The sequence below is a fragment of the Pseudopodoces humilis genome, chromosome 4 (genome assembly GCF_049639895.1).
Source record: "Pseudopodoces humilis isolate 2021_Gansu_Grassland_sample_001 chromosome 4, ASM4963989v1, whole genome shotgun sequence".
NCBI lineage: Eukaryota > Metazoa > Chordata > Aves > Passeriformes > Paridae > Pseudopodoces > Pseudopodoces humilis.
In genome coordinates this window covers 56,386,625-56,407,642 of record NC_142203.1, presented here as the reverse complement: position 1 = coordinate 56,407,642, position 21,018 = coordinate 56,386,625, and the positions used below count along the sequence as shown (strand labels likewise).

Genomic DNA, 21,018 nt, shown 5'->3' with positions numbered 1-21,018 from the left:
TAACTGGATTGGATTTGTGTTATGGTCAGATTTGCTTTGTCCAGTCCAGGCCAGCTGTACTGTGACAATGCTGTGACACTTAATATTTGATGGTTAGATGAAAGATGAAAATTGCTGAAATTTTCAAGGTTGCAGATTCATTATGTGTAAGGTGTTAGTCCAAGAAAACAATCTTTATGGTGCTTTAATAGCATGTGAAAAATCTTGCCCTTTTAATTTCTGGCTTAAATGTGTTTGATTTCATACACCTACACACAATATATAAAACTCTATAACAGAGACACAGCAGATGTGCAAATACTGATACTTAAGAATATTTGATAACGTTTTATCAGAAAATTTATACATCTCATCTAGCATCCTGTCTCCAGTGTTGACCAAAAGTAGAAGCCTAGGGAAAATTTAGTAAAATACAGGAAGCTAGGAGACGTGCATTGTTTCCCTGTATGCTCCCAGTGTGCAGCACCTTCTCTTATTGGGCCTCCTTGAGCCAGACAGTGTGTTTTTTTTATTTACAAATCTGGATTTAACTACTTCTCTGCCAGTTTATCTACTGTTCAAAGTGATGTATGTTTTGAGACATATGCTGAGTTAGAGCACAAGCCTGTAATGGTTCCAAGTTGAGGAGCATACAGGAGTCTTTGTACAAGAGTGTGGTCTGGAATATATTATCCATGGCTACTGAAGTGGTTGTGGTGCCTAAAAATACCAAACTGCTGCTATATGTGCAGCAAACGTAGCTTAGAGTTAGTCTTAATTCTGCTTTTATTGTTGGTAGTAGTCAATAAATTCTGTAGCTCTTTGGTAGTGAGGACATCAGCTGTCCTTCCATGGCATTTTAACCTGATTCCCAAGGCTACTGTGAACCCTTACTATCAGAAGTATTTTGTTGCTTCTTTCCAGATACACCTCAGCTTCGAAATTTTTAGTTGAAGTTGTGCTATCATAGTCACAAAGATGAAATGATAATTGAACAAATGGTTCAATAAATTAACTGTGCTCCTATACCAGAAATTACATCCTGCACTATGCAAAGCATTGAGATATGCATTTCCTCTCACTCCTGTAACCTGATGGGTTACATCTTAAGTTGCAGCATACAGAATATGAGACAAGTGTAGAAAAATTAATTTAATTAATGTTTTATATTTGAGGCTAAAGTAAATCAAAACATTTTTAATCCTGTATGGCAAATTAATTTATATATTGACAGCTGTACAAAAACAAACCCCACCCTCCAGAAAAACCCTGCAACACCACTCTTCACCCCTAAATCAGAGTCTTTTGGGGTTAAACTTTAGGCAACAGTAATTTCCTTGTGACTGTGGCATGCCAGCATTAGCATGCATCTAGGGCAATGTGAAAGGCTGTCAAGGAAATACTTTTGCCTCTTCTCTGAAGAAGGGGAAAGCATTTATTTGCAGTCACTGATGGCTTACCTAAATGTACAGAAGAGTTAGATTTACAGGTCAGTAGAATCAAGTGGTTTGAAAGGCTGAAACATAGGATGAGGTGACTGCTAGGAAAACCAGGCTTTCCTGGAAGATTGGGAAATGCACTTGAAATTGCTTGTGTCTGTGGGATTAGTCTAGTGGGAAACACTGAGATGATCTACTTTTCCCTGTGTGCAGGTGGTGAAAGAAAAAGATTGATTTTTTAAGTTACATATTATTCAGGTCTTTGGAGGATTAAAAAAAAAGAAAATTACTAGCAAGACCAAGAATAACCTGGGGCTTTGGAAATAACAGTACCTTCAGTAGTATCTTAGATATTTCTTTCACAGTGATGTTACAGCAAATTTACTCATGTCAGATTGTTAATCTGTATTACAAGGAATCTTCATGGAAAAATAGACAAACTAAGCCTAAGACAACACTCCTCTTCCCTCAACCACCTGCCTTCAGGCATATCTGCCTATAAAGTTATTCCAGTAATTTTAAAGAGTTTTGTTAACAGATGCAAATTTAGATCAAATATGTTTTTTTCAATGTTGTAAAATAATCTGTTGATTTGGCAAACCATCTTTAATACGCTCTGTGCCAGAATTTATGGAATTGGAGAATGAGAATTCAAGAAACTATCCAGTTTCGTGTTGCTCATCTAGTATGTTTAGGATTATGGCTGTTCCAAGGAATTGAGAATTGTTCATAGTAATAGAGGGAGACAGATCCAAGTTTTGTTTTCTGCTGGAAGATGGGAAGATCCTGAATACAAAATTACTTGCTGTAAATTTGCCGTTTCTCTGCTTATACTGACAGAGAGGCAGACAGGACCGGGTTTTTAAATCATGCATGATAGTGAAATAAAAGATAATTGATTTGCTGTAGAGTTCTGAGTCTGTAGCTCTGTGATGGTATATCATTGTATGGAGGTTAGAAATGTGCAGTAAATGTCGGCAGCCCTTCTATTTAAAGTCTTTTTTCAAGCATTTGTAGTACTTTTTCTTAAATACATTCTGATTGAAGGTCCTGAAAAGAATTTGTCTGTTCACCATAAAATGATGTCTGTGAGAGAGGATGTGAATGGAATGAAATTTCAATGCTGATAAGGTTTTGAATGTGACATTTGCATGTATGTATCTGAAATTCTGAAATAAGTTTAGTAAAAATGTCTCCCTGGTCTCAAAAGAAATGTTTGTAACAAAAGAAAAGGTATTGTAAAAGTAATTATGGGGTTTGTAGACGTGGATTTGCATGTAAAGACAGCATAGAATAGGATCACAGAATAGAATGATTAGTGTTGGAAGGGACTTCAAAAATCATCTCACTTCAACTCCCTTGACAGAAACAGGGACATTTTTCACTAGACCAGGTTGCTCAGAGTCCCATCCAACCTAATCTTAAGTACTTCCAGTACAACTTCACTGGGTAGCCAGTTTTCACCACTCTCACAATAAAAGTTTTCCTAGCATCAAATCTAAACATAGCCCCATCCATCCTATGTCCTGTCACTACTTGCTCTTGTAAAAGGTGCTCTCCATCTTTCTTGTACTGTCCTTTAGCTGCTGGTCTCCCTGAAGATGACTATACAAATTTAGTAGAATTCTCTTCTTTTGGATCTTAACTACCTATCCTAGATTCTTCTCTTTCTAGCTACAGAACATCATACCTATTTTTAAGGGTGTATTGGTGGCTCAACTCCTGCTCTGAGTTGAGACAAGAGTCTGTTCTCCCTTGCCTTGTGAATTAGCTGGTCCTACTTGCTTGGGTAGGATGTTAATTGCTTTCAGCTCCCAAGGATTTAAAGGAGCGTTATCACCCTGCCTGTGTGAAAGCTTAATCCTAGCATCAATGGCCTGCTCAGATTCCCAGATAGTACCAGTGAGCGTTTTATGCAATGAAGCTTGTCTGTCTGGGAACACTTAAACTCATGGCACTCAACTCTGCCTTTGGGTTCTAGCAGGGCTCCCAGATTCTGGCATTCCCTGCAGCTGAGGGTTTGGATGGCTCCCTGAGACTTCAGGAAGTCTGTTCGGGTTTAGGCATCTGTCTGAGGAGGCTGTGGACTCTCTGGGTCTCACACTCAGCCCAGCAGTTGCAATGGGTAGACACCAGCTTTGTTGCCAAAAAAGTTTGCTGCATGCATGCTGCATGTTGACCACTGTAGGATGGAGCAGCTCCTCCTCTGTGCCCTTTCTCATGAACTGACATGCGTTCCTCTGCACCACTTCCTTCTAAAGCCACACATCCTGTTCCTCACACTCCCAGTTACTCACACTCACAGGACCCATTTAAGTCTCCCATGATGGCTTGCTCCTGGCTATTCCTTTCTCCACTGCAGAACTGCTCTCTCTCACTTGCAAGAACTGCTGCAACTTGGCCATTTCCTGGCAGTCCTGATAGGTCTCTCAGCTTTTACTCAGTTTTCCTTGACTCCAGGAACCTGCTGCCCAGCTCAAACCTAGTGCTTACTCTGCCAAGAACTTACTATAGGCACCAGTGGTGTCACCACTGTCACTATGCCTTGCCAATTCACCAAGAGAGCAACTTGTATCTTCATTTTTGTAGTGGGGTGTGCTTTGAGTGACAGTCATCATGTAATAGCAAAAAGTGACTGGATGCATAGCATTAATTTTGCAGTCCAGGGTAGTAGGGAGCAGGGCAGGTAGAAGCAAAGCAGCTTCCAATGGTTACATTTTGTGCTTCTTTTGGTACTTGACAGCATTCCATCCGTTAATTAAACATGATTGAAAACCATGTAACTTTGGAGATTGTCCAAAACAGCATTATGGCCACAAACTGTTGTCAACAACTCTGCTACTGTTCCACATTTTGGAATTTTACCCTGCCCTGGCATGTGTTGGTTTATGTAAATTAGTGTGTCAGGCATATCTTCAAGGAGCCTGTCTGAATTACTCAAGAATTACTGGTGATCCCTTTTTTCCACAGAACAGATATTGAGAAACCTTTCTTGCAGCTCATATTCCTTGTAATTTACATTATATAAGATACATGGTTAGAACAAGCCTAGAAAGACCTTACTCTAAAAATTTAAGGTCTTCCAAATGGTTTGAGGAGGAATGCTTGGAAGACTCTTACGTGTCTGCTGCACTGTCTTAGCTGTGCTAGTACATGTTTATAAAAGCAATAAAAACCCCAAATCCACAAACCCCAAAACTGTAATTGGAAAGGTGTTACTGCTGTCCTACAGATGAGGCTTGCATATGTAAACCTGAGATGCTGGTGTGTCTGAAACCAGCTGCAGCAAGGAAAGAATATGGGAAGGTGAATGACTGTTCAAAAAGTAAGTGTGGGTGGGCCAGTACTGTATATTGAATTGATACACTGCTTACTTTGAATAATGAAATGTGCTGGGTTTAGTTCAGAAGGTATGCAGCAATCTCACATTAAATACATAAATATGTAAGAATATAGACTGTGACTGATGCTATAAGTTTTCAGTTTAAAATTTCAGGTTTTGCAAACAGACCTTTCGTATTTTTGGAAGACTCGTGGCATATATTCTTTAAAATATTTTGATGTCTTAAATCCTTATGGGCTTTAAGGACAGTTGTAGCAGAGGCCTCAGGGGAAGAACAAACAACAGCTTCTCTTTTTGTGGTGGAGCTGTTTGCCCAGAAGTTAGACCCAGGATAAACAGACTAGCTGAGGGAAGAAAGTAGGTTATCATGCAAACTGAACCTATATGTTTGCCTCCGTGTTCTCTATACTTGCAAGGGTGCAGAGTGGAGTAAGTGCACAGCAGCCTGTAGTTTCATGTGTTTTGCTCCAAGAGAGCTTTTTAGTGTGTCTGTTGTTTGAAGAGATTTTTTTTTTCCCCTTGCGTTGTCTACCAACTGAGAGATCTAGCTGCTGCAGACTCCTTTGGGATCATCACCTATGTGGCTTCTAGAGGTTTCATATGTGTTAGTGATTTTCTTCCCTTGTGCATTTTAGGGATTGAACCAATACTTTTTCCTTGCTCCTATTTGAGCTTATTTAAATTTTTTCTGTGTTAAGAAGAGGTGTGACTCTCTACTAGTAGTACTACAAATCAGTAGGGACTGCCACTTACGGTGTCTGCAACTGATGTCTGGACATGCTAGTTTTAGCATTTGTTTCTGAAATAAGGTATGACCACAGTGTATGCCACAGAGCAAGCCTCCATCTGCATTAGGGCTGAAGCAGGAGCATATAGGGCTGTCAACACTGAGATCCATTGCAGTAAAGGATTCTGCCAATAGTGGATTTGACTTGCACAATTTTCTATAGATACAGAATTGCCAGTACTTGGGTGAAAAAAATCTTACCTGATGGAGAGAAAAAAAATGTCTGTTTTTCTCCTGCTCTGCAAGTTACACTGACCCTGGTGATAGGAGAGGATTGTGTTGTGTCGGGGAAGAGGTAAGTGTAACTCCAGATGGTAAAGGGAACTCCAGTTATGCTTAGTTCTTAATCCAGGCAGAAGGACATTTGAGCACACTTGCTGTGACAGACTATGCAAAAAAAAAAAAAAAAAATTACTGCTCTCCAAGGAGTTAGAAATCAGGTGATATTCTGTATTTCAGTCATGTTATGTGATCAAGAACTGAGGTTGATTGCCCCCAGATTTGTGTCTGTTGACCCAAAATCCCTGTATGACCTTTTTAGTATGTCCTTTGGGCACATGCCACAGCTGGTCTTGGATCGTGATTGAATATCACAAGGTTGGATGGTGAGGTTTTGCCAAGTAAGAGTTCTGAATGATGAACACTCTCTGCTTTTGGCTTAATCCATGTATGAATTTTAAATTTCTCTTCCTTATGGCCAAATTTTCTTAAATATTATTTCAGGGTTTGTTTGGTTTTTTAACTTTTGTTTGGTCTTTTTGGTTGTTGCTTTGGGTTTTTTTTGTTTGTTTGTTTTGTTTTGTGGATTTTTGGTGGGAGGTTTTTTTTGTGTGTTTTTTTGGAGGTGGGTGGAAGTTTTTGTTTGTTTTTTGCTTGCTGTTTTGTGTTCGTTTGTTTTGTTTGGGGGGTGGGGTGTTGTTGTTGAGGGGGGTTGTTGTTTTTGATAGAAACTGGCCAGTGAGTTTAAGAGTGCTTGAAATCTGGGAAAACAGGGAGAAAGGAACAGACAGATAAATGGTAAAAGCGATTACATAAATCTTCTGTGGTAAACTACACTACAAAAAGAACTTTGCTCCCAGTTCAGTTTGGATCTGGTGGTTAAAAATGATCATCAAATTGTGTTTTCTTCTGCCGTGCTCTGCAAATGTTCATGTCCACAGGCACAATGGTTGGTAATTTTTTGGAAAATGATGAGCATGGTCTATAAACCAGTTGAGCACTGAAATATGTTGGACACAGTGATTGTTACCATCTAAAGTACAAAATGAATGGTATGTTGAAGAACCTGTCCATACAGTGCTTTTCAATGAAAGTGGAATAAGGCTGCAAAAGACCAGGTGATCTGTTGCACTGTCTTCTATTATCTTGAGTATCAATGTACAGAGAAAGCACTAAAAACCTCAAACGAAAGATGGGATTTAGAAACAAATGTGGATCTCAATTTGCAGTACTCAGCTAATAAGAGGCTTGTGGAAGGATTGAGTTGGCTATCTAATGGATTAATTAGCACTGTATTAAAAATGAGTGAAGACAAATGTGGTCACAGAATTCCTTAAAATTTGCTGAGGTTCCTTAAATGGAAAGAAGATTCAGAACACTGAGGATGGATGAAAAGCAAAAAAACAAGCAATAATTCCTCTCACAAATAAATTCCTCTTACAAAGCGCTCTTTACAACCCCGTTTTCCTTCCTTCATCTTTTTCTCATGTCTCTCTGCCTTATTTATTCTTCTTTCTATTTGCTTTTTGAATTTTTCTTGGTGGGAGAAATGAAAGAACATTAATTCAAGAGTAACTGCATGCTTCTAGCATGCAGGAGGATTATAGCTGAGGGAAAGGGAGTGGTCACAACATTGTTATATAGCCAGTTAGTAAATGCAACTTCCTATCATGTGGTAGAGTAGCAGTCTTCTGATTTTTTTTCCCCTAGCTTCTGAATGTGTATTACAAGTAATAGGTATATTTCATGCTGTCATTTTCAATATGGTGCTATTTTGAAAGATGGCCAAATGGCCATCTCTACTGAAGTACTGAGTGAGGCTGGTTAAGATGCTATGTACCATAATGATTCTAGCTTTAAGAAGAACCACAATTAAGGCTCCCTCATTGTTAGGTTTCTCATATCAGTTGAATTTCTGTTACTCATTTGTTGTTTAAACAGTTGCTGCCTCTTGCCCAAGGCATAGTCAAACACGGGACTACTGTAGTGTCCTCTGATTATGTGTAAAAGCATGCTGATTTAACACATCTGTATTTGGAGAGCTAATATTTTATTTGGCTGTTCTTTTGAGAGTAAGCTTACATTGACATCCTCCCCTCTCATAGATGTGCTATGTGTTTTGATTTTTAGGTAGTTATCACAAATTTAAGCTGTCTCTGCTTCCATGAGTTCATGACACAGACAGTGGAAACTATTAATATTACATACGTAAGGTTTATAATGTGTTGGACTAGAGCAATCTTTCATCCAAAGCCACTTGTGAGACCATCTCTGAGAAAAACTAAGCTTAGAGAATCTCTCAGCATTATTCAAACAGCGAAACTAAGGGAATAGATTGAGTCTGAGACAAGACTCGGCCTCCAAGGAAGAGCTTAGCAGTGGTTTACTCTGATTAATGTAAATGCTTATTTTAAGAAGGTAAATTTGTATCCTCAGCAATAAAGAGGTCTTGATTTATTTTTTGGACACCAAAAGGTCACTTCATACAAATCATCTGTAACTTCCTTTCTACAGGCTCAGGTTACTGTGTCGTGTTAGATACTTTCCATGTATGGATATTCTTTTTGCTGAAAGCGGTTTATTGTTACAACTAAAATTAAGATCATGTATATATAAGTTTCTTGGAAGTGTGTTTCTCTTTGTACTAAGTGTATATGACAGCAATAGATAAGGTACAGTTCTAGTCTGTCTTTGGTAGTTTCCTAACCTTTCTTGGACTTGAAAATAACATTACTGCTTTACAGAAATGAAACTTTATAACATTGTAAATATAACCTTTTTTGTTTTGATTTTGTATTGAGTAATTAAATTAATTAAATTAGCATCCCATTGCCATCTTCTGCTTTGACTCCACTTACAGACCCAGTAAACTTCACATGGCTGAACTCAAACATAAGAACACGTGCACACGCACACACACACACACATATATATTAAAATATATGAAAAGCTATATTCTTATTTATACCTGTGCATATGCAAGAACATGCATGTTACTTAGCCAGAAGTGTCAGAAGTGTTGGCCTGTATTACCACTGGTGGTTCTGTTCTTCGTGGTCCCTTCTGCTTCTGAGTTTAGCAAGTTATTTCCCAGAATGTCCATGAAATTTAGATGTATTTAAACACCTGGATTAACTGAATGTCATGTTTTTTTCTTGTTTTTCACCTTGCAGTAACAGGGCACAATACCTGCTATGAGTCAAAAACAATAGTTTCAGAGGTAGTATGACAAGTTTCTCTGTCAAGAAAGACCTAAAAGTCTAGTTTGAAGGAAATGGTGTCACTATTTTAGTTGAATTTATGGAAAAGTTTGCATAGTGGCTTTATCACTCAGTATCACCAATTGCTTAAAGTTTGTATTTTGTCATTACTTTTCTTGTCTACTGCCATCTCTTAAGTCCTGATGTACTGGGTCAGTCTTGTTACTGCACAAATATAGAATCAAGCTTTAAGCTAACATCAAATATTCTGCAATTTCTTATGTAAGTAAAAATATTACATAGCAGTAGATGCTTTACCACATGTCCTCAGGCCAGATATATGGAGAGACATAACTAAGTTCTATCAGCCAGCATGAATGAGAGTGTGATGCTGCCCTTGTCTTTCTCTCATTAACAGCTGTACTGTTAATGTTGTTTCATGCAGCATGAAATTTCATGCCCTCACTAATTTACAAACAAGCTTTCACAGAGTATAGTTCCTTCTTGGCTGTCTTGGTCCCTGGGTTCAGTTGCACTTTCCACATACCTGATAAAGCACTCACAAACACAAATCCATGCATTAGCTCAAAGAGCTAAGGTTTGGTAACTGGAAAAAAAAAGGAATTTTAAACTAGCTTTATTTACTAGCATATGGGGTTTGGTTTTTTTTTGCAAACAACAGTGTATTCTTAATCCAAGTAGGAAGATACCAGTATGAATGGTTATTGTATTTAGGACAGACATATTTAAAATAAAAACACCTGTCCCAGGGTGTAAGAAGATGTTGCAGCAGTAACTACAGTTGTGATAGCATTGGTTTTACTTTAATTTTTTTAACAGCGTATATATAGTAAAGATGGAGGTGAAGGTTTTGTGTGATGGTTGATTCAGTACTGATTTCTTCCTGATGTAGTAGATACACATCATATTCAAGGCCTGCTTTATCAGTTTCTGACAAATATATGTTTGGCAGATATGTGGAATGCAGCTCCACTCTGGCATTTTCAGAGATAACTTTGGCAAAAAAGGAAGTTGCTTATTGTTTTAATTTTAAAACATAAGTGTGCCTGGAGCATTTTTTTGTCCTCCTCTCAAACGATCTAGAAGCTAACAGCAAGCATACATCACATTTTGGGATGGATATCTGTTCAGATCTCTGAAGCTGTAAAACTACTTGAAAATTTGAAACCTTACCATTTCACCTGGATGTTATACAAGCCATGGATTTGATAAACAGATCCTGTTGGGAACTTCATGCTACCAAGTGGTTGCCTTTTTAAAAAAAAATTATACTGGGACAGAGGTTCTCTGTCTCTTAAGTACATTCCAATGCACAAGTACTTCAGTATTTGGCAATAAGCGGTGGGAATTTAGTGTGTGTTTGTAGCTTGGTGAGCTGCCTGCTAACCTGAAACATGAAAAGCTTTAGGAATAGTATAGTTAAAAAAAAATGTTGCATAAGAGTATTTCTTCAATGAAAGCTGTATGTAAAATGTGACATCAGAAAAATAGTTCACTAGTTGTTAAATGAATCAAAGTTTTTACGGCTAATGGTTTTATGTGCATAATTTTTATGCATGTGGTAGAGTCTAAAAATTAAAGGCTGTTTTTCCACCTCTTTCTGTATCTTGCAGGCATACAGGAGTTTCCAGAAAATATAAAAAACTGTAAAGTCTTGACAGTTGTTGAGGCAAGCGTAAATCCGATTTCAAAGTAAGTTTTAAATTTTTTTTATGTTTTGTGCAAATACTACTGAGTCTCGAATTTGCCCCAAAACATGTGACAACCCTTGGAGACAAGAGCAGACTTCCCTGTGAAATACCTTCATTAACCTTGTTGCACTCTGATCCAGTATAGGTATCTCATTAAAGTACTTTGCCAAAGTTAATAGGCTATGTGGACTATCCTTCATTATGCCATGTAGCTTTGTCAGCTTATTAAAATCCATCACTTCTCTGTGACTGTAGAGCAATGTGCAGAGTTTTCTTAATAACAAAAATTAATTCTGGTTTAATATGCATTTCTGCTATAGTGACAAAATTAATTTGCCAGAAATCTCCACTGCCAGAGATACAACATATCTCTCCTGGGGAAAAAAGAAGTTGTGTATTTTTTAATTTATCCTGTTGTTTTTAATTAATGCTTTCTTCATATTACATGTCAGGAGATCATAATTTTGTAGCAAGACTACATTTATTCATAGTTTTACTTACCTGTGGACATTGTTCTCAATACTTAAAATAATTCTGAAACTCATCTTGTGAGAACAACTGTCTAGTGTGACTTTATAGAAATTCACCCCCTTAATTTAAATTTTATCAATATGTAAGACTTCAGTACCATACTGTTGCTTAAGAAAATATGACTTAATGCCCTGAATATAATTGAAACTAAGGTAATATGTTGTTTTACTTCTGTATAGGCTGCCAGATGGTTTTTCTCAACTGTTAAACCTAACACAGCTGTACCTGAATGATGCTTTTCTTGAGTTTCTGCCAGCCAATTTTGGAAGGTAAGCTGAACATGACACTTAATATATACCTTTAGCTTTAAGTTTCTGCAGAGCAGTTTCTTCTTGCTCTGAAGCGAAGTGGGTACTGAAGAAAGGGAAGAAGCATACACTATGAATTTGCAATAGTTACAGGGAAATAAAGCCCTGAATCTGTATCAGCAGCTTTTAATTTTGACTTCTGAAGGACAGAAAGAATGCTTATGAAGTGTGTAAAACTCATTTACGTTCTTGTTCCTTTTCCAACACTAGTCTGGTACTCAAGGAAGATTACAGTTTTTGAAATTTTTGTTATTTGTTGTATAGTAATTGGAGTGAAGCAGATAATGACAACTGTAATTCCACTTGTCCTGCCTGTCCTGGATGCACAAATTGCTTCATGTACAGCTATAACTCTGAAGTCCTTTATTGTCAGGAATATTTCTGAAAAACCTGACATATTTATGGTGTGTGACTATGCAAAACTGTTACATGTCATAGTTTTAGTACAAGATAAATACTAATCTGCTTCTTCTGTAAAATAGATTAAATCTTGGGAGCAAGAGTGAAAGAGTAATACTCATACAAGGAAAATTCCTAGATGAGCATAGGTCATGCTGTCCTTATCTCTCTTTTAGCCATTTCTGCAGTTTCCCCCATCTATTCTTATTTTATGGTCTCTTTTCCTAGTTGTCACTTTCCTGACCCATCCCATGTCCAGCAAGCATCTCTTTCAGAAAATACAGCCATTACTTAAGCAATCATGTTGCTGAATGAAAACATTGCCTTAGGCTGTATACTTATATTTGGGTCAGCACAGTTTCCAAGAGATTAGCACAGCCCCCAGATAACACTGCAGTTAGGCAGATCGGGAGATAAGCAATGGAACATAAGCACAAGAGCTCTCTGCTAGTGACCATTAGTTTATTAGTCATCTGTGATCAGAGGTGTTGGCTTGCTCTTCTCTGTTACCAGTCATTCCCTGATGAATGATTAAGAGCTCCAGATCTGCTACACATTCATCTATCAAAACATCATAATGCAGAAGCATTATTGTCATGCTTTTTTCTGGTGCACAAAGTTTGCTTTTCAAAAGCCCTCATTAAGATTGAAGAATATCTGTAATACGCATAATCTTGTTGGAATTCTAATGATTGTCTATGCTTTTTTCTGTTCTGTTTTTTAATACTCTAACCAAATGGCAAAATTTTCGTAGTCAAAACAGGCACTGTGGATGAACTTGAAGACTTCAGGTTGATACAGCTGATCTTTTAAGTAGTTAATCTTACACATAATACACATTAAAAATTCTCATAATTTTTTCTTTGTCACGGTCATCTTCTATAATGCTTAATGGTAGTGATGTGGTGAAGTCATTAATTACTAAATCAGTTACTGAAGACAACTTGAAAGCCAATTCTCCATTGTAGTGTTTCTCTTGATTGTTATGAAGAAGTTATGCCTTGTTAAAATCTAGTGACTTGCAGCATCCTGTTGTATACCTAGGAGAATGAATTTGAAGTATTCATGTATGTTAAGTTTACCTGCTAAAACAGTGTTGCATAGAATACATAGTGTTCTACAGAAGGACAAAGTTTAGATCAAATAAATTGGAAAGCAATGAAACATTAAAATACCATTTCAAAGTAAGGTTTAGACCCCTTTGATATGGAATACTTCTCTTCTTTAAGTGATGAGACTGCTCTGCTATCCCACAGTTTTACAACTAGGTATAAATACTTTTTAGTGCAGTGTCTTTTAACTTCTGCTTCAGAACATGGAAATACTTCTTTTATAAACAAAAAAACCCCAAACTCTACTAGAAGCTTTTGAAATATTTAATCTCATAAATGACAAGCCTTCAGTTTCTTCCAGTTTGGTGCATTATTTTTTTTGTATGTGGCCTTATAGCTATTACTTTACATTATTTAGGAATATGTGAAGCAACAGAGTTCTGTTGTCTGCTCTTAACTAGCAACTGTTGTCAATAATAATGTCTCCTAAAAACTAAGCCAATACATATTACAGCCAACAAGGATTTTATGTTCCGTGTGTCAGGTTAGAAACCTGATTTCTTACATCTCTTTCTCTCTGAGTGTGCATTGTTTCTACATTTTAATTGCTGCCATTTCTCATGAGCGTTGTCCCCCATTCTCTCACCTGCTGTATTTGTAATGTTCTCATATCCCTCATTTTATTAAACTAAATAAAATTCTGTTTCCTTCTGGTGTGGTAGGTTTTCCTTTGTGTCTGATTATATTAATGTATCTTGCAACGGGTTTCGGTTTTAATTAATCTTCTTTTTGACAGAGGATGATGACATCTATAGCTATATTTAGAATTCGAATTGAGATCTCTTCATGGCTTGTACAGTGTTATGATTATCTTCCTGTTGCTCTTGGAAATGTCTGTGGTTATGCTCCTGTGTTCCAATTATCCTTTTTGCAGCTGCCTAGTGTAATTTCCTACATGATTAACTGAAATATTGGACAGTTCAGCTAGAAATGGCTGATGCCTACAAGGAAATCCTAAGTACTTGGCTTAGTGCTATGGCATCTTGTCCTTTTTTCTAATTTTTTTTAGTCCTTCAGGCTGTACAGTTTGGGTTTTTTATTCTATGGTGTCTTAAAATCACTGTATTGTCTGTGGCATAAGCCAAATTAAACATTTTGGTGATCCTCAAAGGTTGCTATTAAAAAATGTTGAACAGGACAGTCCTAGAAAGAGACTTTGAGCACCTCTATCACTGCTAACCTAACACTCAGCCTGATACTTCGGAAAGATGTTTTTTATAATGGAAAGCACTTTTAGTATATCCATGCAGTGTTTCATTGGATTTATCTCCGTGCTTTATTTTTCATCTTAAGAATTTGTGCTGAAGCTTTTCCTAATTGTGAGGTCAAGATTATGCCGTCTTGTTTTCCCTTTTTTATGAGTATTGTCTATTTGCTGTCCTTCAATGATGTTGTTCTTGTTCAGCCTGTTAGACTTACTGAAAGTCACCAGACGTTTGGTATGATGCACCCACTCCTTTGGAATTCTGAGGTGGCAAAGTGGGGTTTTTTCCTCCATACCCAAATTCAAATTTGAATGCATTGATATTGGCACAGATTGTGGCATTAGCCTTCATGCCAGTGCACAAGTATCTGAGAATGATTATGCTTGCCTAAGAAAATTGTATCTGTGGTGTCTGAATACACAATGTATACTTACGTTTAAATACACAAATATATAAGGAGAACATGTTAAACTCACTGCTTGCTCATTTTGAGACAAGGCTTTAAAAGGGAGGCATTATTTACTAATGGGTGTTTAAAATTAGCAAGGCTTTCTCTTCAGTGTAATTCTAAAAACCTGGGGAGGCTGTCTATAATTGGATATTGCTTCCAGAGCCTCTTTACTGTGATACTGCAATTAATTTGCTTTATATCTACTTTCTCAACAATTTGCCAGTAGTATCTGTAGTAGTAGATGGTTTTAGTAGTATTTACTTTGGGATATTTTTTGCATAAATGTGCAGTGATAATCAAATTTAGTTACATATGTGTATATGTGTTTTGCAGAAACTTTTGTAAATGCAGCCTGCAAGCTGCATACGTTTTATTCTGCTTGCCTTTGCATTTTAGTAACAATTTAAAATAAAAATATTCTATTTTAGGAAAACCACAGAGGAGGTGTAAATGCAATATTTTTAGATTTCCAAGGAATGACTGCTTATCACATAGCAAGTTTCGAGTATACCTGCTGTATCTTTTACGTTTTTTACAGGTCATATTGTTTAAGGAATCAGATTCAGGAAGGATATTGATCTTGTCATGGAAAATTGTTCATGTAGAGATTTTGTTTTATTGAAAGGTTTTGCTGCATTTTAAAAGCAGGCTAAGATGGTTATGATTAAAGAACAATACTGAAAAAATAATTTTTAAGCTATTACAGAATGTATACTCCCTGCTGAATAATACCTGTTACAGCTTTGTGCATTGGTGATGTGCAGATAGTTCTGTGATGATGGGTTTTTCAAGTTCAGAAATTAAATATTTCTGTACAAGTAGGACAGATCTTTGCCACAGAATGGCTCAGATAATATATATTCTGCCACTATGAACTCCATTTTTCCTTTAATATAGGTGAATTAGTTCTCTATTTCTTTTCCAAATTAAATGCCCCTTCTTTAGGTTCCTTATGGCAGCTTGGATGCTCAGCTTGGATGGATGCTGGATACTTAGCACCAGCAATTGAAAAAATAGCTAGACCTAGTATTTGATGTGCATTATTATTTTAAGCTTGAATTAGCTCTTCAAGTCATAATGGAAGAGATTACAACTGCTTCAGTCCAGTATTTCTCATGAATTACTGGAAGAAAATTACATGTTTAGACACAGCCTGTATCTCCCAGCCAGGATAGGTTGAGAATGTTTTCCTAGTAGTTGCTGTGACACTCTGTACATAAGAAATTCTGTACTTTAATCTTCAGTCTCTTAGGGCTAGCTGAGGAAAGATGATTAGAACAGGAAACAGGGTGACAAAGCTATGAGCATTTCTGTCACCAAAGGAAATCTTTAGCTTATTACAAGTGTTGTACAGTCAGTTCTGGCTAAAGTCAGCAAAGTGTGGGTGTACATATTTATAGTTCAGCATATGAAGGGAGATTTGCTGCCACTTCATTCAACGGAAATTTGACTGCTTGCATGTGTTGTGAAGAAAAAACTACAAACTGTATAGCTATCTTCCCTGTCATCAAAGCAAAAACACCAGCTAAAGCCTAATGCAGTGCTTGGTTTAGAAATCAAAGCCCAACATGTTCATTAATGTCTGAGGGCTCTTTAAAAAGTTCTGTTTTGTACTAGATTGGTATCTTAGGGTGCAGGTAGGCTAGGATGCCTAGGAGGTCTTTCCCACTTATATTCTAGAGGAACAGCAGTGCTGTTACCATGAATGGGCTTTTTATTGGGATATTCTTTCACCACTGTTAGGATGTTGCAGTTGTGGTTTTTTTTAAAAGTTGGAGGGAGGAGGTACTCATCCAGTTGCTACCAGATGGTGAGTGCTGCTTGCAGTGCTGGGCTGCACTGACCTCTCCTCTCTTTCAAGGTGACTCTTACATTCTTAGGTTATTTGTGGGCACAGCAGATTGCTGCTTTCAAACTCATCAAAAATGAGTGAATGTCTAGAGGAAAAATAAATACTGTTTTCAGCTTTATTTATTTATTTATATTTTATTTATTTTTATTTATTTATTTCTACATGAAGTATAGCTCTTAACAGTTAATTTAAATTAAGTTTTTTGTCTCTGTCCTTACCACACACTAGTTAAGCACCTTCAGGAAAGAATGGTCTATTCACTAAGCTCCTTTTTGAGTCTGGAACCTTAATGATGCCCTATTTTGTGTTGTGTGAGGGTTGTCAGTGGGTCACATGTAGCACTCCTGTCATTACAATCCTATCTGTATTTAAACTAAATCAGTTTCTTAATTTTTTTTTTTAGCAAGTGGAGCTTTGTCACTTCTGTCCCAATACAAAAAAATTAACTTGGAATGGTGCATTGCTTGTATGTCAAGACTGCTTGGACCTTACCTTGGCTAGGCAGTTGAGTTGGGATTTAGAAATTTTTTTTGGTCTTGCAACAAAGGATTTACTGGAGAAAAGGTCAAACCACCTTCTAACAGAAACACCAAAAATGGATTCAGAAACTGACTAGAAAGAATTCTTGTAAGGAAATTTCTCTAAGATGGATTTAAAACTATTAGATGGAAGCCTACGGGTATTCCTCAGTTAAGGCTTTTTGTATTAAACTGTTTGATACTTTGCCAGTAGCAGAAATTGAACCTCAGTAATTATGCAAAGGGATCCTACCTTTCTGTTACTTCCTGCTTACTTTTCATTATGACGATAACGTGTACCCGTAATTAATTCAATGAAATGTTCCGAAATCTTTGGGAAGAAGGAAAACAAATGGGTTCAAACAGGTGCAGAAAAGCAGGTAGGATCTAGTTTGTTTGTTGTTTTACCAAAATCAATCTCCAGCCAATGAATTTAAAATAACATGCAAATTTTGCAAAAAATTTGCATTAATTAAGGTTACAGGAAAAAAAAAATTCAAACTTACAGGGTTTTTTTTCTTTTAATTCTGTAATATAAGTAAGTTCAGAGATTGCTTTTGTCATTAAATACAGAATAACGTAGTAATTTGTTATGTCTTTCTGTTACAGATTAACCAAACTCCAGATATTGGAACTTAGAGAGAACCAGTTAAAAATATTGCCAAAGTAAGTATAGTATAGTTCGAGAAATTCCTACAGCATTTGTTTTGGCATAAATCCAATTGTACCTTTTTCCTAAAATTAGCATTTTTCTAGTCCCTGCCTTGCAATTCTCACTCACATCATCAAACAAGCCCAGGCTTATGGTGATGTGGTTCTTGCTGTTTCTGTGAACAAGAACAATGCTCAAAATTTTCCGACTGGGACTCTGGAGCTCCTAGCAGGTTAACAAAAATATAAGATATCAGTGAAGAAAGAAACAGATCTCAAAGATGGGATGTGAATAGCCACCTGCAGAGTCATGAATATGTTGTGGTGTACTGTAAAAGTGATCTTTCTCTAGCAGCAGAAATTGATAGAGTTGCTGGTTTTGGTGGATATAGAAAGTTTTGGTGGAGAAGAGAAGGCTCAAACAGTTGAATATTCACTCTATCCAACTCATGCTAGGAGGTACTTGCATGCAGTAGGCTGAAGTGGAAATTGACAGCTCTTCAAATACAACAGCTAGGTTTTTTGTGACTGTAGCTAATTATATGCCTAAGATATGATCAAGGGTTATGTTCTATTGGGATTCCCTTTTTAAGTGCCTAGATACTGTACTGTGGAGTCTGCTGTATAAACAAGCCAGAACTCATATCTGGAATGACATGTACAGCATCAGAAAGTGTAAATTTGCATCTTCAAAGTGTGAAGCATTCTGTGGTATAAATACTGTCAATTCTCTTTGGCGCTCTCTGCTATCACTAGCTTTCAGCAGAAAAAAAATAGAAGACATGTAATTTAGAGTGGTAGCTCTCTAAATTAAAAGTTACTCCCAACTGAGGAACAGTAGCTATAATTAAAACTTACAGCTAATACAGATTTTGTTTAGAAGATCACTCTGACCTTAATTGCCATAATTAACACTGACAGCATGAATTACATGAAATATTTCTAAAACCGCAGTTGTGAGGCAGTAATACATCCTGTAATATGTTTAAGTCAAGCATACCCTCTGTTGAAGGTGCAGGGAAACTTTTTGTTCACTTCAGTTTTCAGAGTTCTATTCTTGATCAAAAACTAAACAGCAACTGTCATGAAGAAGTACTGTTTCACCTCCATAATAATATATAGTACTTGCTGAGCTGCCAGTCTTATTATTCTGGTACTCTTACAGGAGATGCTGTACAGCTTTAAAAAGTGCAGAAAACTCAAAGCAGTTTTTTGATGTTAATAAGATGCAGCAGTAGGTCCTAATATTTTTGCTATGGAATACGAATATATTTTCTTGTTTTCCTGTGACTCATCTTTCTAATATTCTTACATCAAATTCTTTCCTATTTGTAAAAAGAAATGTATTTGGATAAATTCTACAGCATCAAACTAGCCCTCTTTCTGAGTAAAACATGCACATAATTTTTCACATATAAGTATGAAGTACTTGAAAGAATGCTAATCAAACTGGTTAATCAATTCCAACACACTGCATCAACCTCACTTTATGCCAAACTTTATGCTAAATATGTATCATTTTGTTTGGAGTTTATCCACAGCCAGAGACTTTAAGTGGCAGCATTATAATGCAAAGCAGCTGGATGAACTGAAAGGAAAACAGAAACACAGAGACTATTTTAGAGTAATTTTTCTGATAGGTAAATTTGGAAGATGGTCCAGTAAAAATATTGGGGGGTTTTTTGTTTATTTTTTAATTTTTAAACTTCTGTGGCCTAATTGTCAATAAAAAGAGTAAGGTTTTTTAGAAAGAAGTTATTTGAGAGTATAATTACAGTGATTCAGGGCCCAATCTTGCCATCACACACACCCTACCTGAATTGTATGCCACTTGACATAAGCTGTAGTGTTAACCTCAGTGAAGTTGCCTGTATACAACAACAGAATCTGAGGCATAATTTAGGCTATCTGATCCCTTAGTATTGAGTTGAATGGATGCCAAGTTCAATGGTATGAATTATGAAAAAGGCTTTCAGTTTATGGGAGGGATTACACAGTGCCATGTCAAAGATGAAAATAGGTATAACTCCATGATCGAGTTAATGTTTGTTTCAACATTGTTTGGCATTGAACTTTCCTGCTACCATAACATTATTGGAAGCCTTGCTTGCATTTTGTCTGAAGGTGTTTCTCTATAAACAATACAGAAAAGCAAGGAGATACTAGTTTTAGAACGTCTGAAAGTGCTACTATGCAAACAGCAGAGAAAGGAGGGAATATTTCGGAGACCGTCATCTTGCAAACACATTGGTGTGTCTTTTGTAGTTGAGTGGATGTGTTTGCTAGATCAGTCATTTTGGCAAGGGAGCAAAAAGGGCCCCAAATCAATAAAGTTATCCTGTCATTGTTACATGACACTGGTTTGCATAGTGTGGTCTATGAAGTTTCAAAAGCTACAAAATACTATGTTAGATCCTTTTAAAGGAGTTCTTCAGCAGCGCTTCTGGGAGACTCTTTTGGGAAAATTTGTTAGGAACATACAGCACTAAAATTGGTATTGGCATGGTCTCTCAAGGCTTTGAGAGATCAGTCTTCTGCAGGATTTCAGAGGGACTCAGATAAGTTTAGTTAGAAATTGAAAAAGAATGTTACCTTACTTAAAATCATCCTGTTCATTAGCTTCAAGAAATGATGGAAATTGTTTAATAAAGTCCTTTGAAAGTAGTCTTTTCATGTTTTTTTGTTTGTTTGGGTTTTTTTTTCTTTTCTTGGACAGTAGGAATGTTAGCTAGAGGCCTTCCTTTAAAGCCTGTGTATAATAAGCACAAAAAATGCTTCTGCTGCTTTTGTCTTGGTCTTGTCCTTACGTGCTTATGCTAAATTCCTAGTTTATCCCCAGCTTAATTACTCTGTCATGAAAATCAAATTTCTAAATAAATTTTGAGTCTACTTCTTGGAGATTATTTAATGAAAAATATTAATAATCATGTTAAATTATGTTGAGTAAATATGACATTTTCCAGTGTATTCTTTTTGAAGTGTATGTTCAGAGCAACTGTAGATCTTACTGTATTTTAAGAAAAACCGGAGCTTTGAATAGCTGCATAGGGCATCTTGCACTCATGTAATTGTTTCTTGAAGAAACTGGTGTGATAGTCTTACAATATACAAGACTCTATAATTTAGAAGCTCATATACTTAATTTTTCCAGGATTTTCTAGTATGTACACAATTGCAGTTTATATATGAAAGTATCGTTCTGTGAAAATCTATTATTAAATAAATACCTTAATATGATTTAATATGAGACATTCACGGTCTCTTAAAAAATACTTTCAGATAGAACTGCTGTTGTCTGTGAAGTACTCATTG

General features: G+C 36.6%; 1 protein-coding gene across 11 annotated transcripts in view; it reads left to right on the top strand.

Annotated features, from left to right (window-relative positions):
* ERBIN (erbb2 interacting protein) overlaps positions 1–21,018 on the top strand; it is a 116,377-nt gene that overhangs the window by 59,952 nt on the left and 35,407 nt on the right. For all 11 annotated transcript variants that reach the window (XM_088054011.1, XM_088054016.1, XM_088054015.1 and 8 more), the window contains 3 exons: positions 10,602–10,680; positions 11,390–11,479; positions 17,665–17,721. In XM_088054011.1, the coding sequence (XP_087910137.1) occupies positions 10,602–10,680; positions 11,390–11,479; positions 17,665–17,721 (226 nt within the window). The remainder of the gene's footprint in view (positions 1–10,601; positions 10,681–11,389; positions 11,480–17,664; positions 17,722–21,018) is intronic.